Raw genomic sequence first — 15,264 nt, forward strand, 5'->3', positions numbered from 1 at the left:
TAGTGGAGTAACTATTGGAATTAATAGAATTAATTAATTAATTAAAGTGTTTAATTAATTATTAATTTTATTGGAGCTCAGGATTATAGGTCCATTAGTCCCTGCGTCGTCCTTGTAATTCTACCAGACACAAAGTGTAAAATGGGAATTTTCAAATTATGGAATTCTAAAATTAAATACTCGAAAAATAATTAATTGAGAATTAATTATTATTTAAATAATGTGATTATTTAAATTTGAATTTGAATTGTGAACATAATTTAAATTTATCCTTTTGAACTTATTTGATAAGTTGTTCAATTTAGAATTCAAATTAATTTAAGTTTGACTTAAATTCGAATTTGAATTTGAAATAAAATTGGACTATAGGATAAATGATGATTTCTCTTCCTTCCCTATCTATTGTTGGCGCCACACACAGGGTAAAACCCTAATGGATTGGCCGGCCACCTTATGGATAAAGGGAAGGGATTTTTTGTTCCAAATTCAAATAGGAGATAGAGATTTGATTCTGTTTTGAAGTTTGACTTCTACTCTTTAAATATGAGAATGATAGAAAATTGTGGACACAATTTTTGAAACAATTTTCAGCCCTAAGAGTTAGTGGTGGCCGAAATTCTCATAGGAAAAAAGAGAGGAAAATTTTTCTCCCAAAAAATTCCACATCATGCATGCGTTGGTGTTTGTGGAAATTTGAGTGTTTCAGAAACCTGTTTTGTCTCACGTGTGCCCACACACACATCTACGTAGAATCAAGGAATCGACGTGGAAGACTTTGATATTCTAAACACAAAGCTTAGAGCAAGGACTGTTCATGGTCAAAGAACTCAAGTTATCATCCGAGTCGGCTTCCGGGTATTTTTCCAGATTGAGTTCCATATATAAATTAATGTGATTAATTTATTCGTGCATAAATTAATATAATGTATAAAGTATCTCAAAAAATTTTCTGAAATTTTTGTTATACACGATCCGCCTCCCCGCCACGCTTCCGCATCTGAATTCGATTCGGTTTCCAACAGTTATAACGTCTCTGTCACCGGTCGACCGGTTGTAACGCGTAACGCGTGCCGATGTGGCGAAACCGACTCTGTATGCGAGATAAACTTTGGGAAACCTAATTGTTATGGAAGTATGACTTCCTAACCACTATAAATAGCCCAGTAAGTCACATTATTCATTAGATCACTTGAGAGACGTTTTGGAGGCTATTGACAAAAGATTCCTGAGAGGAAAAATTGTTTATTCTCAAGAATAATTTTTCCTTTGGCTCTCTTGTGGTTGGAAGGAGTTCAAGAATACCAAGAGGAGATTGAACGACGTGTGCCCACCCGCACTCAGATAGTGGAAACGAGAATAGCAAAGAAGACCAGTTGGTTGAGACTCTTCTGGTTGCTGTTTGGAACGCTTTGATCTGTTAGAGGTGCAGTTTCCTAAATCTCAAAAGGTATGATTTAAATATTTAGTATGTATGTTATATAGCATCATGAACATGTTCTTGATTGGCTTTGGCATTGATTTAAATTTTTAAAATTTTGTTGCGTACTCGATGCCATATTTTCCAACAAGTTAACCTTCCAGAGATTTGACCTCGAGGTATTGAGCTCAACGTACTGACCTGAAAGTACCAAGCTCAAAAGTATCGAGCTCAATGTATCGAGCTTAGGGTGTTGAGCCTGAGACATTTAGCCTAGGACATTTAGCCTAGGGAATTTTGCCTAAGGCATTTTGAGTTAGGGTATTTTGACCTAGGACATTTTGACCTGAGGCATTTAGCTTAGGACATTTTGGCCTTAGGAATTTAGCTTAGGCATTTGAACTGAGGCACTTAGCCTAGGACATTTGACATGTGGCACTTAGTCTAGGACATTTGGTTAGGACATTTTGGCATAAGGGATTTAGCCTAGGGCATTTTGGCCTGAGACATTTTGGCTTAGGGCATTTAGTTTAGGCATTTGACCTGAGACATTTAACTTAATATATTTGGCCTGGGGCATTTGGCCTGGGGCATTTAACCTTGGGCATTTTGGCCTAGGGCATTTGACCTGAGGCATTTAGCCTAGTACCTTTTGGCCTGAGGTATTTCTTCTCACTTACTTACTTAGGGTCGCCCATGTCACTTATCCGACTTAACATACTAGGCTCAAATTGCTTAACTCGACATACCCAACTCAAAATACCAAGCTCAAGGTGATGCTTATCTTAAGGTACCGAGCTTAAAATATCGAGCTTAATTTGCCCATCACAATTTAAACTTTGAGTTTTTAAGTAACTTACGTGGAATGCCACATTAAACTTATAATAAATTATGGTATAACACAACTCAAATTCAAGATCTTGTCCCAACCTTTTTACTCTACCAAATGATGTATTTAATTAAAATAACTACTCTTTTCACATATGGTAATTTATGCTGTGCTTTAAATGCCTATTTTTCTATTTATGACTTTCATAGATAAAATGTCGGATAACCTTTCTACTCTCAAAAGTTGACAAAGAAAAAGGGGCAAAGCAATAACAAATTTTACTAAGTGACAAGTAAATTGCATTAAAACCTTTAATGAGTTCATTCATTGAGTTTAATTATGTGAAGACCAGGGTACATAAACAAACAAATATTAAACAGGACAATTTGGGCCTGTTTATTATGACATTTGATCAAGATCATTATTGCGCGACAATTATCGCTTTCATTTTTATCTTTAAATATACAATTATTCAATTTGGCACACAAGTAGTTTTGTTTGACCTAAAAGGCAAATAAGAAAAGATAGAAACAAAAACATTTTTTTCATTTTTCCATCATATGATGTGTACAATTTTATCGTCATTAGTTCCCACTTGCTTTCTCCTCCAACAGTCAACTGAAGACTCAAATCCTCTACCCTTGATATCACCTATCCATAACATTCCTTTCACTTAAAAACTTCCACGTCAGCATCAACTTGTTTGAAAAAATTCCCTCTTCCCATCATCTCCTTTACAAACACGTGTCCAGGATTTCAAATATGGTTTCTCTGGTCCTCATCGCATAGGAGTAAAACCCTAATGGCGAAGTTTATATAATTGGGAAAATCAAAGAAAGCCAAAGCAGGGAACCACCAAGTCCGCTGATTGCCCAATCAATTGGAGCTTCTTCTTCTCTGAATCCGATCTCTTTCTTTTCAAAGGTACGAACCAGAAAAATTAAAAAATAAAATAAAATGAAATGAAAGTTTAAATCTTTTTATTCGTTTATTGAAATTCGTCGAAGAAAAGGCGATAAAAGAGGGTTTTGGTTACAAATTCCTAGTTTTTTTCCCATGTTTTCTGAGGTGCCAAACGCCCTTGAGAGAGAGTTTTCTTAGGGTTTAATCTTTATTTTTGCTCCTTTATTATTGGATTAATGTGTTGATAATTATCTATTTGGCAAAGTTTCCGTATTGAGTTGCATATCTTCATATTTGATTTCTGATCAAGGTTTTCTTTTTTCTTTCTTTTTTTTTTAAATAGAATAAAACGAAACCTTATGTAGAGAAAGAAATTTCCATCTGATTAAGGTTTCGGTTCGCGTGTTTCGTGTTTAGAATTAATTATTCCTATTACGATTGCTATTCGGCAAAGTTTCCTGTTGCTATTCGGCAAAGTTTCCTATTGAGATTGTATATGTTCGAATATGATTTTTTATTATTATTTTTTTTTGTTTTGTTTTGTTTCAAATTGTAAAACGAAATCTTATGTAAAGAAATTGCTATCTGATTAAGGTTTTGGGTTCACGTGTTATTCCGATTGCTGGGAACACGCACAGATGATGAAATATTGATTCGAGTTTATGATGCTGACGCCTTTGAAATGAAATTATTACTGTTTTTCTCTGTGTTTTGCACAAATTTTGGATATCAGATGTTTGTTAATTTAGTTATAAGTTTTCTCCTCAATTTTGGTTATTCCTGACAAAGGCAACTGTGATGTTCATACGTACATGTGTATATATATATATATATATATATATATATTATATCCTCTGTAATAGCATACTTGTTTAAATTGATTATGTGCTATTGATTTAGCCATGGTGGTTTTTTTCAATTTGTTCTTTTATGGTTGTAACTTCAGGCACAAACACAATGGATGTGAGGGCTGGGCTATTGCTACTGTTTCTTTTGGGTGCTAACTGGCGCTGTGATGCTAGACAATTGGATAAGCCTTCGTTGTCAGGTAAATATATGACCTTTTCTTTTTTGAGACCCGGATTCTACATCAGTACTAAAGGTTGATACACTAACTCTAAGTGGTTTGATGCACTACAAGAGTTTTTCTTATTTCAGTTTCTGTGTCACCTGATAAGGTTCTTATCACATGCCTGATTCTCTTTTGATCTTGTTCTGTTTTAGATATGGGCTTGTTTGGTTGGACATCAATAGTTGTGCTATATGTTTTATATCTTCCATAAGCAAATTACGCCCTATATTTTGCTCTAGAAGAAACAACAGACGTGTCCATGCTTTGCTGCGACCTCTGCTGGTTATTATTCTTTAGTCCCCAACTTGTTTTCTTTGATGAATAATGAGTGGTAGTAGTAAGGTTGGCTACTGCCCAGCTTTGTATATTATCTCGTCATTTTTCCTTCAGTACAACGGAGGCTTCTAGATCATTATGTAGTCAAATGCATTTGGAATGATGATTTATAGGCGATTGATACCCCTCATGGTAATTGTAGTACGGACTCCTCTTCTCATGGATAATAAACATCCTTTTGGTTTCCAATTGTCGGATTACTGTGATTGTTAAATAAAGAGCTTTTCGGCTACCCTTATATGCCATCTGACATTTTCCTTACCTTGATGTTTGGAATATACAAACATAATCACTTCTCAATCATCTAAAATTTGGTAGATTTGCTAAAATGTTTCCGTTTCATTCTCAAATGACAGCAGCAAGTGGAAGTGGTTTCTAATAGTAGGAGAATCAATGGTTTCTGTGGTAAAGAAAATTGCCTTACTTATTGTCTCTACTTTGTGATTCAGAAATGCATTTAAGGTACGAGAAACAAGATTGTAAAATCCAGAAAGATGCTACCGACAATATTTGCACATTGTGCGAGCAGTATGCTGGCCAGGCCCTTGATTACCTTAGACACAACCAGACCCAGAATGAGATCCTTGAAATTCTACATCAGTCATGCTCTCAATTGCGCTCTCTCGAGCAGAAGGCACGTAACTTTTCTACTTAAAGTGATGCTTTTGCAAAATCGTGTAAACTAAATAAATAAATATTTACGTGTGTGTCCAAACAAAATTTTATTATAGTATGTTGGCGTCCATCACCAATTGTTCTTTAGCTGGATGATGAAGAGGCTTTATTATAGTATTCTGGATATGCTGCTCTGCTGCAAGAAGTTTCCTACAGTTCTGATTTATATTAGTCTAAAATTCTTATTTCTTTCCTCACAGTGTCTCAGTTTAGTAGACTATTATGCTCCCCTCTTATTTCTAGAGGCTTCCATGATACAACCGATGGAATTCTGCCGAAAGGTCAACCTATGTCAACAAATTGTCTTGATTTCTAGACAACTTCGTGAAGATAGTTGTGTGTTATGTCACCGTGTCATTTCAGAAGTATTAACTAAGTTGAAAGATCCTGATACACAGGTTTGTATTTGACTTCTTTCAGATTCATAGATGAAAATTATCAACTCTTTAACCTTATCCTGGATGTTGAAAATATACGTTTCTATGATCAGTTATCTTCCACAGAATTTTGGATATTTTTCTACAAGACATGCTTTTAGGCTAACATTTTTAAATGGAAAACTTGAAGTCTCTCCTTAGCAACATAAAAGCATGCTTCTTTCTGAGCATTGGTTATGATTTTGTCTGTACATGGTCATGGTCAACAAGTCACGTTAAGACTATTAAACATGTGAAATGAGTGACCTGAGTTTACTATGTTTGCAGGAATCAAAATCCATACCAAAGAATAAATGAAATAGACTAATAAGTTGCTTGTGTACAAACTAGACTATAGAAACAAAGTTAATCCAAAAGGTGATGCTTCAAAATAGGTTTCCATTAGTTGATTAGATTAGAATTCGAAAGGTTAGGAACCTTATATAGTTCAAAGCTTAAAGATTTACACTTTATATTTTGAAAGGAAAGTTCTGTTGGAGTCTTGAGTCCAACTTTTCTGAGAGGAGCAATATTGCTGGCTAGGGGAAGTGTCGAAATACCGTACAATGATGAGAAGTGAGGTGTAATATTGCTACGATGCTTTGTTATTGCATTTTGTTATTGTCTTAACGAACTTATTATGTGAATTGGAGAAGCTTTAAAAACAAAATTTCATTTTGATTTTACTCTATGTCAATCAGAATAGCTCAACCATACTATAAACGATTTTGTTCTTTGGAACTCACTGCTAAGTGACTCATGGTCTATCTTTATATTTTGTCAGTTGGAGATTATTGAGGTGCTTTTGAAGGCATGTAAGAGCACGAAGGACTTTGAGAAAAAGGTGAGAACAACAATTAATGGAAATTAGCAATTTTACAGCTCGATTGAATTTTTTTTTTTTTTTTTTTTGGGCTTGTCCTATGGTCTTTCTGGGAGGATTGTACTTTCCATAACATATAGAAGTGAGAAGTGTAAAGTAGCATTTATTTGCTATGCCATTGACATTGGAAAGCTATAAAAGTAGTTTGGGATAGCTAAATTCTTGAAAAAAAGGTGTTACATCATTCCGATGTCCATGTTATGTTGAATGATTGTCATGTTACACTTATCACTTTTGTATGTTGTGGGGGGAAGGATGGTCCTTCCAGAAAGACCATAGAGTAGCCCTTGTTTTTTTACGCAATACAAGTGTTGGATGTATCATTGTATTGATGTATTATTGAAAGGATCTACTTCTCTCTTAAACTTGGTTTTTGATGCTATGATAATTCTTTTGTCATCAGACATGCCTGAAACTAGGTAGCAACTTTGTGATAATTGCCTGGAAGGTCGCAATTCTATGGCCCGACTTCAGAGTCATAAAAAGGAAAATCCAATTATAGCCTAATTATTTATTCGGGGTCTTTGGCTTGGTGTAGGCCTTTCAGTTGAAAGATGCTTTTGAAGATGGTTTTCATAGGCAGGAGAGAGTTTCATTTCTTTCAACAATATCTTATCAAGTTCTCTAATAACTTTGAACCTAATTTCTATGGCAGTGCAAGAGAATGGTTTTCGAGTATGGACCTCTGATCCTTGCCAATGCAGAGCAGTTCCTTGAAACGAAAGATATATGCACCCTCCTTCACGCTTGCGATTCGCCTACAGTTAATAGCTTGGAAGGTGAAGAAAAATTGCATTCTGACTCTTAAAGTCTTAATACGCATTAGAGGAGCAGATTTGAATTGCAAGATCAAAGACAGCAGTCTCATATATATATATATGTAGTCTTGAATTGATTGCGGGTCTCTTATTGTTATACAATATTTCTGTCTGATAAATATTTGGGATGTGCTTGTATAAAATTACTCGCTCATGAAATGTCAATGGCTAGTTTCAGTTGAGTCTTGTGTTCGCTGACTCAAATATTTGCAAAATATTTATGATTCTAGATTTTGAGTTCTGATGTTTTATGATTGGGGAAGAGAGATTTTCCATATCTGAAAATCCAAAATGTTGGAAGAAAATCAAAAACCATCAACTTACTGTTTCATTTTATGTGGCGTAAAGTTTCCTACGTGGGGTGGAGTTGGTCCAGGTCTTTTATGTTGTTTTCTTTTTAGTAAGAAAAATAAAAAAATAAAAAAAAAGCTTGACTGGAATTGAAATAAATAAACAATATGCTTTTATAATTGATGTGGTAATTTTGAGTTCTCAAATCTGTTTGCTGCCCCTTGCCGACATGGTTCGTTTATTCATGTACTTGGAGGCTCTCGAGGGATCCATAATAGAGTGGATTGAAGTATCTGGTATGGTTTCAGCAAAAAAAAAAAAAAAAAAAAAAAAAAAAAAGGAAAAAAAATTTTTTTTTAAAAAAATTTTTCTGAAAGATCCCGACTTTCGTGTTTTGGTGGGTCTCTGAGATCCTTTCGATAACTTATGTTGTGTTGAAGAGATATCTATATGATCTGATATAATTCGTACAATTTTTCATAAATTTTCTATGGACAATGAGTAAGAGTAAACACGAAAGCCTTTTATATACTCTTATTTTTTTGTTTTACTTTTTTTTTGTTATTTTTGTTGTCTTTCCTCTTCAAAGAGAAAAAAGTTCTGTTATTACATTACGTGAATACATTTTTTTTACGGAAAACAACATAGACATAGTGGTTGTCTTCAAAAAAAAAAAAAAAAAAAAAAAAAAAAGAAGAAGGTGGGACTTTATCTCATAATTAATAGGCCAATATATTATTAGGAAATAATAGAAAATATGTCAATATGAAAAGTTTAAGAAAGTATATAGGCTAATTTTTAGTTATAGAAATTAATAGGTCATAATTTGTCAAGTTATGGTTCATAACCAGATAAGTTATGGATAAACTTGTTAAGTTATGGTTCATAAGCAGATAAGTTATGGATAATTATGGACAATAACTTGTCAAGTTATGATTCATAACCAGACAAGTTATGGACGAAAACAGTAATTTAGCCTATTTATTAATTTATGTAAACTATTGACCTATTAATTTTAATTCATCTTAAGTTTTGGCCTATTTCTCTCTTTCTCCCAATATTATTTTGTGTTACGGTAGCATCATGGAAACGTTTTCTCTCGTTTCCCAATCCTGTTTGTTAGAAATGGTGTAAATCACCTTTGGAAAAACAGTTTTCATGTTTTGTTATAGAAATGGGAAACACTAGTTTTTTTTTTTTTTTTTAATTTGTCATTTTTTAGGACTTTTATGCTCAACATATATTTTCAGAAACATAAATAAAAAACCGTTTCACTTTTCCCTTATGCTCGAAGCAATTTCTCTATAGAAATAACTGAACACAATTAAAAAAAATTTATGTTCATACTCAAAACAAAATCAATTTTAATAACGTTTCCAAACAAAGCCGTAAGGATCACAGTTCGATTACCTCCATTCTTTTTTGTAAGTTCAAACCCGAAGTGCAAACTGTAGGTCGAGAAACTTCCCAAATTTTACCTGATTGTACTTGATGAAATTCTGAAAGGACGTCTTCATCTATAATTATAAGATGAGTAGAATATCATAAGCTCTCTCCCTAACATAACTGATTGTAACCTCTCACACGTGTACAAATTAGTGTTTTTTGACGTGTTAAATAATTAAGCCTGAGCGCAATATTATTGGACATTGATAGTGCTCCACACTACCCGCTAATAAAAAGTGGATTTCGTATGAGATTCACAAGTAAAACTTATATTATACTAATAATGATGTTTTAACACTAATGGTGTCTCTAGACATTTTTCTGAGCCTAAGCCAAACGTAACTGCATAGTAACAACATGACAAAACACAAGCAGAATACACTTTAATCCCCAGCTCAAAATTTTGTCTTGCAAGTTAGTTCTCAATATCTCTCTATATAGCAATGCCCTACAAATTTCAAATCTTATTAAGTGATAAGCAACGGGTGGCATGCATTGGAAGGCTGGTCCTATTCTTGGAAAAATCTAAAATCCACTCGTTTAAAGGTGTTGTCTCATCACTACATTTTGGTGTCCTTGTCTTCTTGGGACAAATCAGTTACAATAAGCTAGAATATGCAATAGGGGAGCCACAAACATGAGCAGAGCACATGCCACCACTCAAATTACAAAAATATAATTTTTTATATGCGATTTTTTTATAAAAAAAAAATTACTAAAAAATTGTATTTGTGCCCACTTAATAGAAAAAAATTGCATTTTTTATTTTTTTTAAGGAAAAAAAATCTCATATTACATATTGTGTTTCTACCCAAAAAAAAAAAAAAAAAAAAAAAATCTAACGCCACCACGTCATTTAAGCTTGGTTTCTTAGATATTAGTCTTAACTATAAGAACTATTTGTCTCATTCCTCATTTATGTGTTCCTTGTTTTCTTGACAGTTTACCCAATTGCTTGTTTGAAATTCAAAAGAGGTCGAATATGGTCGATTTTTGTTCTCAACGATATATTGTTTTCCAAGCTAAAAAGTGACAAGATCCACATGGCCCCCATATATATATATATATATATATATTTTTTTTTTTTTTGAAACCACTTAATTCATTGAGCTGCTACTATGAGATGCATAATGTCTTGTTGTATTCATCTTCTAGGACCACCTTTCATAGCCACAATAAAAAAAATAATAATAAGAAAAAAAAAAGAGAGAGAGAGGGCATATTAAGTCGGCCAAATTAATACTATCTTTCAAAAATAGATTTTTCAAAAGGCGTTTTTTTCTTCAACTCAAGAAAAAACAAAGCTATAAAAATGATACCTGAAGTAGTCAAATAACTTTGATTGAACAAGCGTTTTTACATGAAACATGAATTTTTCAGGATAAGAATTGTTTATATATATGCCGCTCATAATGGTGAAATTGACTCAGAACCAGATGATTTAAAAGGTGTTGTTGTTTAATCTGTAGTTATTATTACCAACTTGACTGGCTGTATATATTACCACATCGCCTACCATACGCAAATGATCAACCGATATCATATGAACATAGAGTATAACAAAAGCCTGAAAACATACCAACACGTGGATCACATGGCAAGTGAATTCAAAAGGAAATTGATTTCAATCTTTTCTCAATTTGTCTTATGATGATGAGTATTGCTTGCTCATGATTTTTACATCATGCAAGGACGCTACATGATAAGGTTGATTTCTAATCTTCTTTTTTCTCTTTTTGGCTAATAATCGAGACAACATGGATTTCTAATAAAATGCTAGCTTGGTGTGCTGGTACAACAGCTTTCCTATTTCGGAAACACTTTTTTTTCCCCTTAGCAACTTCATAACTATAAAGCGTGCAAAATTGTAGTAATGTGTCTTGGAGAACTTCATAACTGATGAATGCAATCATTTTGTTATAATGATTTATGAAAATTTTGAATTATTCAATTATCATAAAGAGGAAGGAACCAAATTTTTGTTCGTTAATACCACTAACAAGTATCTTAAGCGGTTTAAGTTTAAGAAAGACATAAATATAAATATATGGATGAGTTTTTAATGATTACATTTCTATCTGTAGTTATCATTAAATAAAAATTTCAAGACGTAACGTGATATAAATTTAATTTTATTAATTATCTTTTAATTAATTATTTAATTTATTACAACCATCGGATTATATTTTGCGGTTAAAATAACGATATTTATTAATAGATAAATAATAGAATAACCATTAATATATATATATATATTGAGTAATATATATATATATATATATTATTAATGTGCCAACTAATTAACTATATACAATGTATAGATTTTTCCAACCTAATTCACAAATAAATAAAAAACGCATGCAAAGGTGTCGTCTGATCTAGTGCATATATATACAAAAGCAAATGTGATAATGATTAATATTCGATGGCATCTAAAGATAATATTCTTATCTAGATGACATAAAATATATTTAACCTTACAAATAAATAACAATAAATAATTTTGACCCGTGAAATCCAATACTCTTCAACAATATTAATTAAAGTCTTACCCGAGTTTTATGGTGCTCGTAGTGTAGCTTAACTTTTAATGTTTTTCATTTATTATTATTAGAACGGAGAAATATATTACAAAGGATGAAAAACGCAATACAAACTCCTATTCACATACAGTTGAAAACTGTATTATAATACTGTCAGACAATTAAATTTATCAGTAACCTCGAATAAATGATTAAGGAAAAATAAGTGCGTAGTGTACATATCGGACTTCACAAATTAAAAATGATAAAAAGAAAAAAATATCGAGAACACATTTAGGGTACGTTTAATTCGTTGATTCGAGTTGAGATGTGACTTTATGTGAGAGTTTTTTACTGTAATAAAAAAATTAAGTATGACTGTTTCCGAGAGCTCTTTACTATAGAAAAACTAAAATTTTGAAATAAACGGGACCTTAGCTTCCTAATAAATCCTAATTCATTGCTCACTCTTTATCTTCTAGGATTGACGGTAGTATAAAAATTACACTCATAGTCATTAGATATGTAATGGGGTAATATATCTCTAGCTAAAGACATACATAAAAAAAATTGGGGTTTTCAATTAAATGGGGGAAAAGTAGACAAGCTAGGTTTATTGGCTTAGTTTTGCTACTAATACCCAAAGTAAAACAAACTCTAATCCGATTTAGATAAGTTAATTAAGGAATAAAGTATATATATATCTGGTTTAGTACTAGTTATCATATAGGAATTGTAATTAAAATCAATATATTTTTCATATACTTTTTTGGAATATTTTTTTTTTTTCGAATTAGCTAGGTCACTACGAAATAAGGAGAATATTTCAGTTCAAGTCTTAAAGAAATAAATGATTTAGACTAAATTAAAATATGCTAGCTAAGCAATCAACTTTTCCTTGGTCTAAAAGAAAACGGATTGTTGTCTAAAAAACAATAAAATAATCTTTACATACATAAAAGAGCCATTACTAAAATGAGGTTTTTTTTTTTTTCCTTATTTTAAATGTGATCTTTATAATAATTTCTTTTAATTTGTCCCTACCTTTTTTTTTTTTTTTTGTGAAACCATCTGAAATATATTTTTTATATTTACCTAAATGAATAATCATCTCAAATATAACAACAATTCATTTTTCAACAGATCTCTCCTTTTTTTTTTGCCTTTTTTTGTTTTTGTTTTGCTTTAGTTTTTAGTCCTTGACATCTTTTGGTCCTTCATTTTTTTCCTCCTCACTTATATGCTTTTTTTTGTTACTAATTTTCAAATGAACCTTGTTAAACATTTTTTTTTTTTACTAATATACTCTTGTTAAAATAAATTTTCTCAAATGTGTAATTATAGAACATTTTGTTGTAGTCATTTCTTCTCAAAGTACCTCGTAATTGTTTCTCCTAATTGCCTCCTAAATAATTATTTGTCTCAAATATATCCTACCTAAATACTCTTGTCATACAACCTTCTTAAATATTTTTTTATGTGTACTTATAAATAATTTATAATTAATCTCATAAATAGTTCTTGAAGTTTCACTTCATTTCTTTTTAATCATTAACTTTTAAAATGTCTTATAATTAGTTCTTAAAATTTTATTTTATTTTAATTTCGGTCCTTTTATTATCTAATTTTTTTTTTCTCTTTTTACTAAACTCAAATATTAGGAAATAATAAATAAGGACAACTAAATATTAAAAGATTTTAAATTTTTCTACAAAAAAAAAATTAAAAAAATGCCCGTGCGTGCGTGCCACGTGCATACAATTAGTAAATAATAAAACACCCAACATATGTCTTCCCTTCCTCGTTACATCTTAAACGAGGAGAAAAATAAAAAGGAAAAAAAAATGAAGAAAGAAATAAAGATTCCAAATCTTGAGAAAAAAAATTCCAAATGAAGTGGACGTTTGGTTCATAGATTCAGAATTATTTTTAATTTATGTGTATTTTTTATGAGAGAAAATACTATAACGAATCATGAATTATGATTTAAATCATGACACAAATATACTAACTAAACGACCCATAAAAAATCCTTACTCGTACTGTTAATTAGAAGGGTGATTATGTAATGCAGGAGCGCGTGAGGCACTTTGTGAGTTGTGACCAGACGTCACTAAGGCCTCGTTCATTTCACCGATTCGAGTTTTCAGTTTTAGGTTTCTACAGTAAAAAGCACTCAGAAAATATCACATCTAACTTTTTTCTGCTACAGTGAAAAGCTCTCAGAAAATATCACATCTCAACTCAAATTGAAAACTCAAATCCGTAAAGTGAACGAGACCTAAAATTTTGTATCAAGAGAAAGCAAGTGAAAGTTTAATTCTTAGATTTAGATTCAAAATTATTTTTAATTTATATATATTTTTATGAGAAAAAATATTATATCAATTTACTAATTATAATTTGAATTATGATATAAAATCTCGCCGATCCCCACACTCCAAAACCACAACAAATAAACAATCAAAGCAAACGACGAGAAAACGTTGAAGTCTAGCGTGATGAGCTCACGACTAAGGACACGTATACGGTTGTGGACTCAGCAACTGACGCCTGTAATTAGTGGGCCCACCGAGGTATTACAAGTTTGCAAGTTGCGACTCCCCCATATGAAGCTTCAAATTCTTTTGAGGCGAAAGAAAAATAAATAAATAAATTTTTCAAAAATAAAAAATAAAAAAATGAAAGCCTCGGAGGTAACCGTTCTATTTATTTATTTATTATTATTATTTTTGCTAAGAGTTGACCGTTTCTAATTGCCTAAGGCAACAGTCACAAGTGATAGTATCATTTTAAAATCATATCATATTAAAAAATATATATAACAATTTAAAGGGAATTTGGTGAAAGTTTGAGGAGTTAAAAGGGGAGTTTTTTTTTTTTTCACTCTGTCTATGCACCTTCAACAGTACAACAAATAATTATACGTAAACTTGACTAATTATTAAGTTCAAAATTTAACCAAATTACAGTTTTAAGTTAGTATTAAAAAACCATAAATGTGATTAACTTATCAAAGTATTTAAACGAGTAAAAATCTTTTTTAAGATTAATGTCACTAGTATCCTGAATTTTAAGATTATTTTCACTTTACCTTTAAGCTTTGATAACACTCACTTTATCCATTAAATTTTAAATTTGACACATTTAAGCTATTTTATAAGAATTTATGTTGAGAAAGGAAAATGGTTAAGCGTCGCCACGTGATTTTTATTTATTTTTTATAATAGAAATTTAAATAAAAAGACTACATGACTATATTATTATTATTTTTTTCTCTATTCCTTTTCAACAGATTTTATAATGAAAGAGTTAAGTGAAAAGAATTTAAAATTTAAATGATAAAGTGAGAATTTTTAAAATTTAAGAATAAACTATAAATGATATTAAAATTTATGGACACTAATAATAATAATTCTTTTTTTTTTCCTCATATTATTCTACGTCATTTGCATAACTTTGAATGTCACGGAACCAAAACAAAAGGCCTAACTTAATTCTACTAGTCAGATGAGTCTAATTCTCACTCATACTACCACAAATATTTAACATAGTACAACATATGACCAAACAAGGGCTAAAAAATGAAGGTTGTTCCAGCATCGAATCTTAACGCGTCCTCCCACTATACCAATCCAATAGTTGTCACAGCAGCC

General features: G+C 31.4%; 1 protein-coding gene across 1 annotated transcript; it reads left to right on the top strand.

The window, feature by feature from the left end:
- Positions 1-3,056: 3,056 nt before the first annotated feature.
- Positions 3,057-7,414, top strand: LOC21404786 (proactivator polypeptide-like 1). Its single transcript, XM_024162131.1, has 6 exons — positions 3,057-3,170; positions 4,096-4,197; positions 5,007-5,191; positions 5,433-5,630; positions 6,433-6,492; positions 7,187-7,414. The coding sequence occupies exons 2-6, from the start codon at positions 4,107-4,109 to the stop codon at positions 7,337-7,339; spliced, it is 687 nt and encodes a 228-aa protein (XP_024017899.1). The 5' UTR covers positions 3,057-3,170; positions 4,096-4,106; the 3' UTR covers positions 7,340-7,414.
- Positions 7,415-15,264: the final 7,850 nt, after the last annotated feature.

Source organism: Morus notabilis, unplaced genomic scaffold (genome assembly GCF_000414095.1).
Source record: "Morus notabilis unplaced genomic scaffold, ASM41409v2 Scaffold442, whole genome shotgun sequence".
NCBI classification, from domain to species: Eukaryota; Viridiplantae; Streptophyta; class Magnoliopsida; order Rosales; family Moraceae; genus Morus; species Morus notabilis.

Coding starts and splice junctions, on each gene's coding strand:
- LOC21404786 (XM_024162131.1), top strand. CDS start 4,107: ATGGATGTGAGGGCTGGGCTATTGCTACTGTTTCTTTTGGGTGCTAAC. Junction 4,198..5,006: donor GGATAAGCCTTCGTTGTCAG/GTAAATATATGA, acceptor TTTGTGATTCAG/AAATGCATTTAAGGTACGAG. Junction 5,192..5,432: donor TGCGCTCTCTCGAGCAGAAG/GCACGTAACTTT, acceptor CTTTCCTCACAG/TGTCTCAGTTTAGTAGACTA.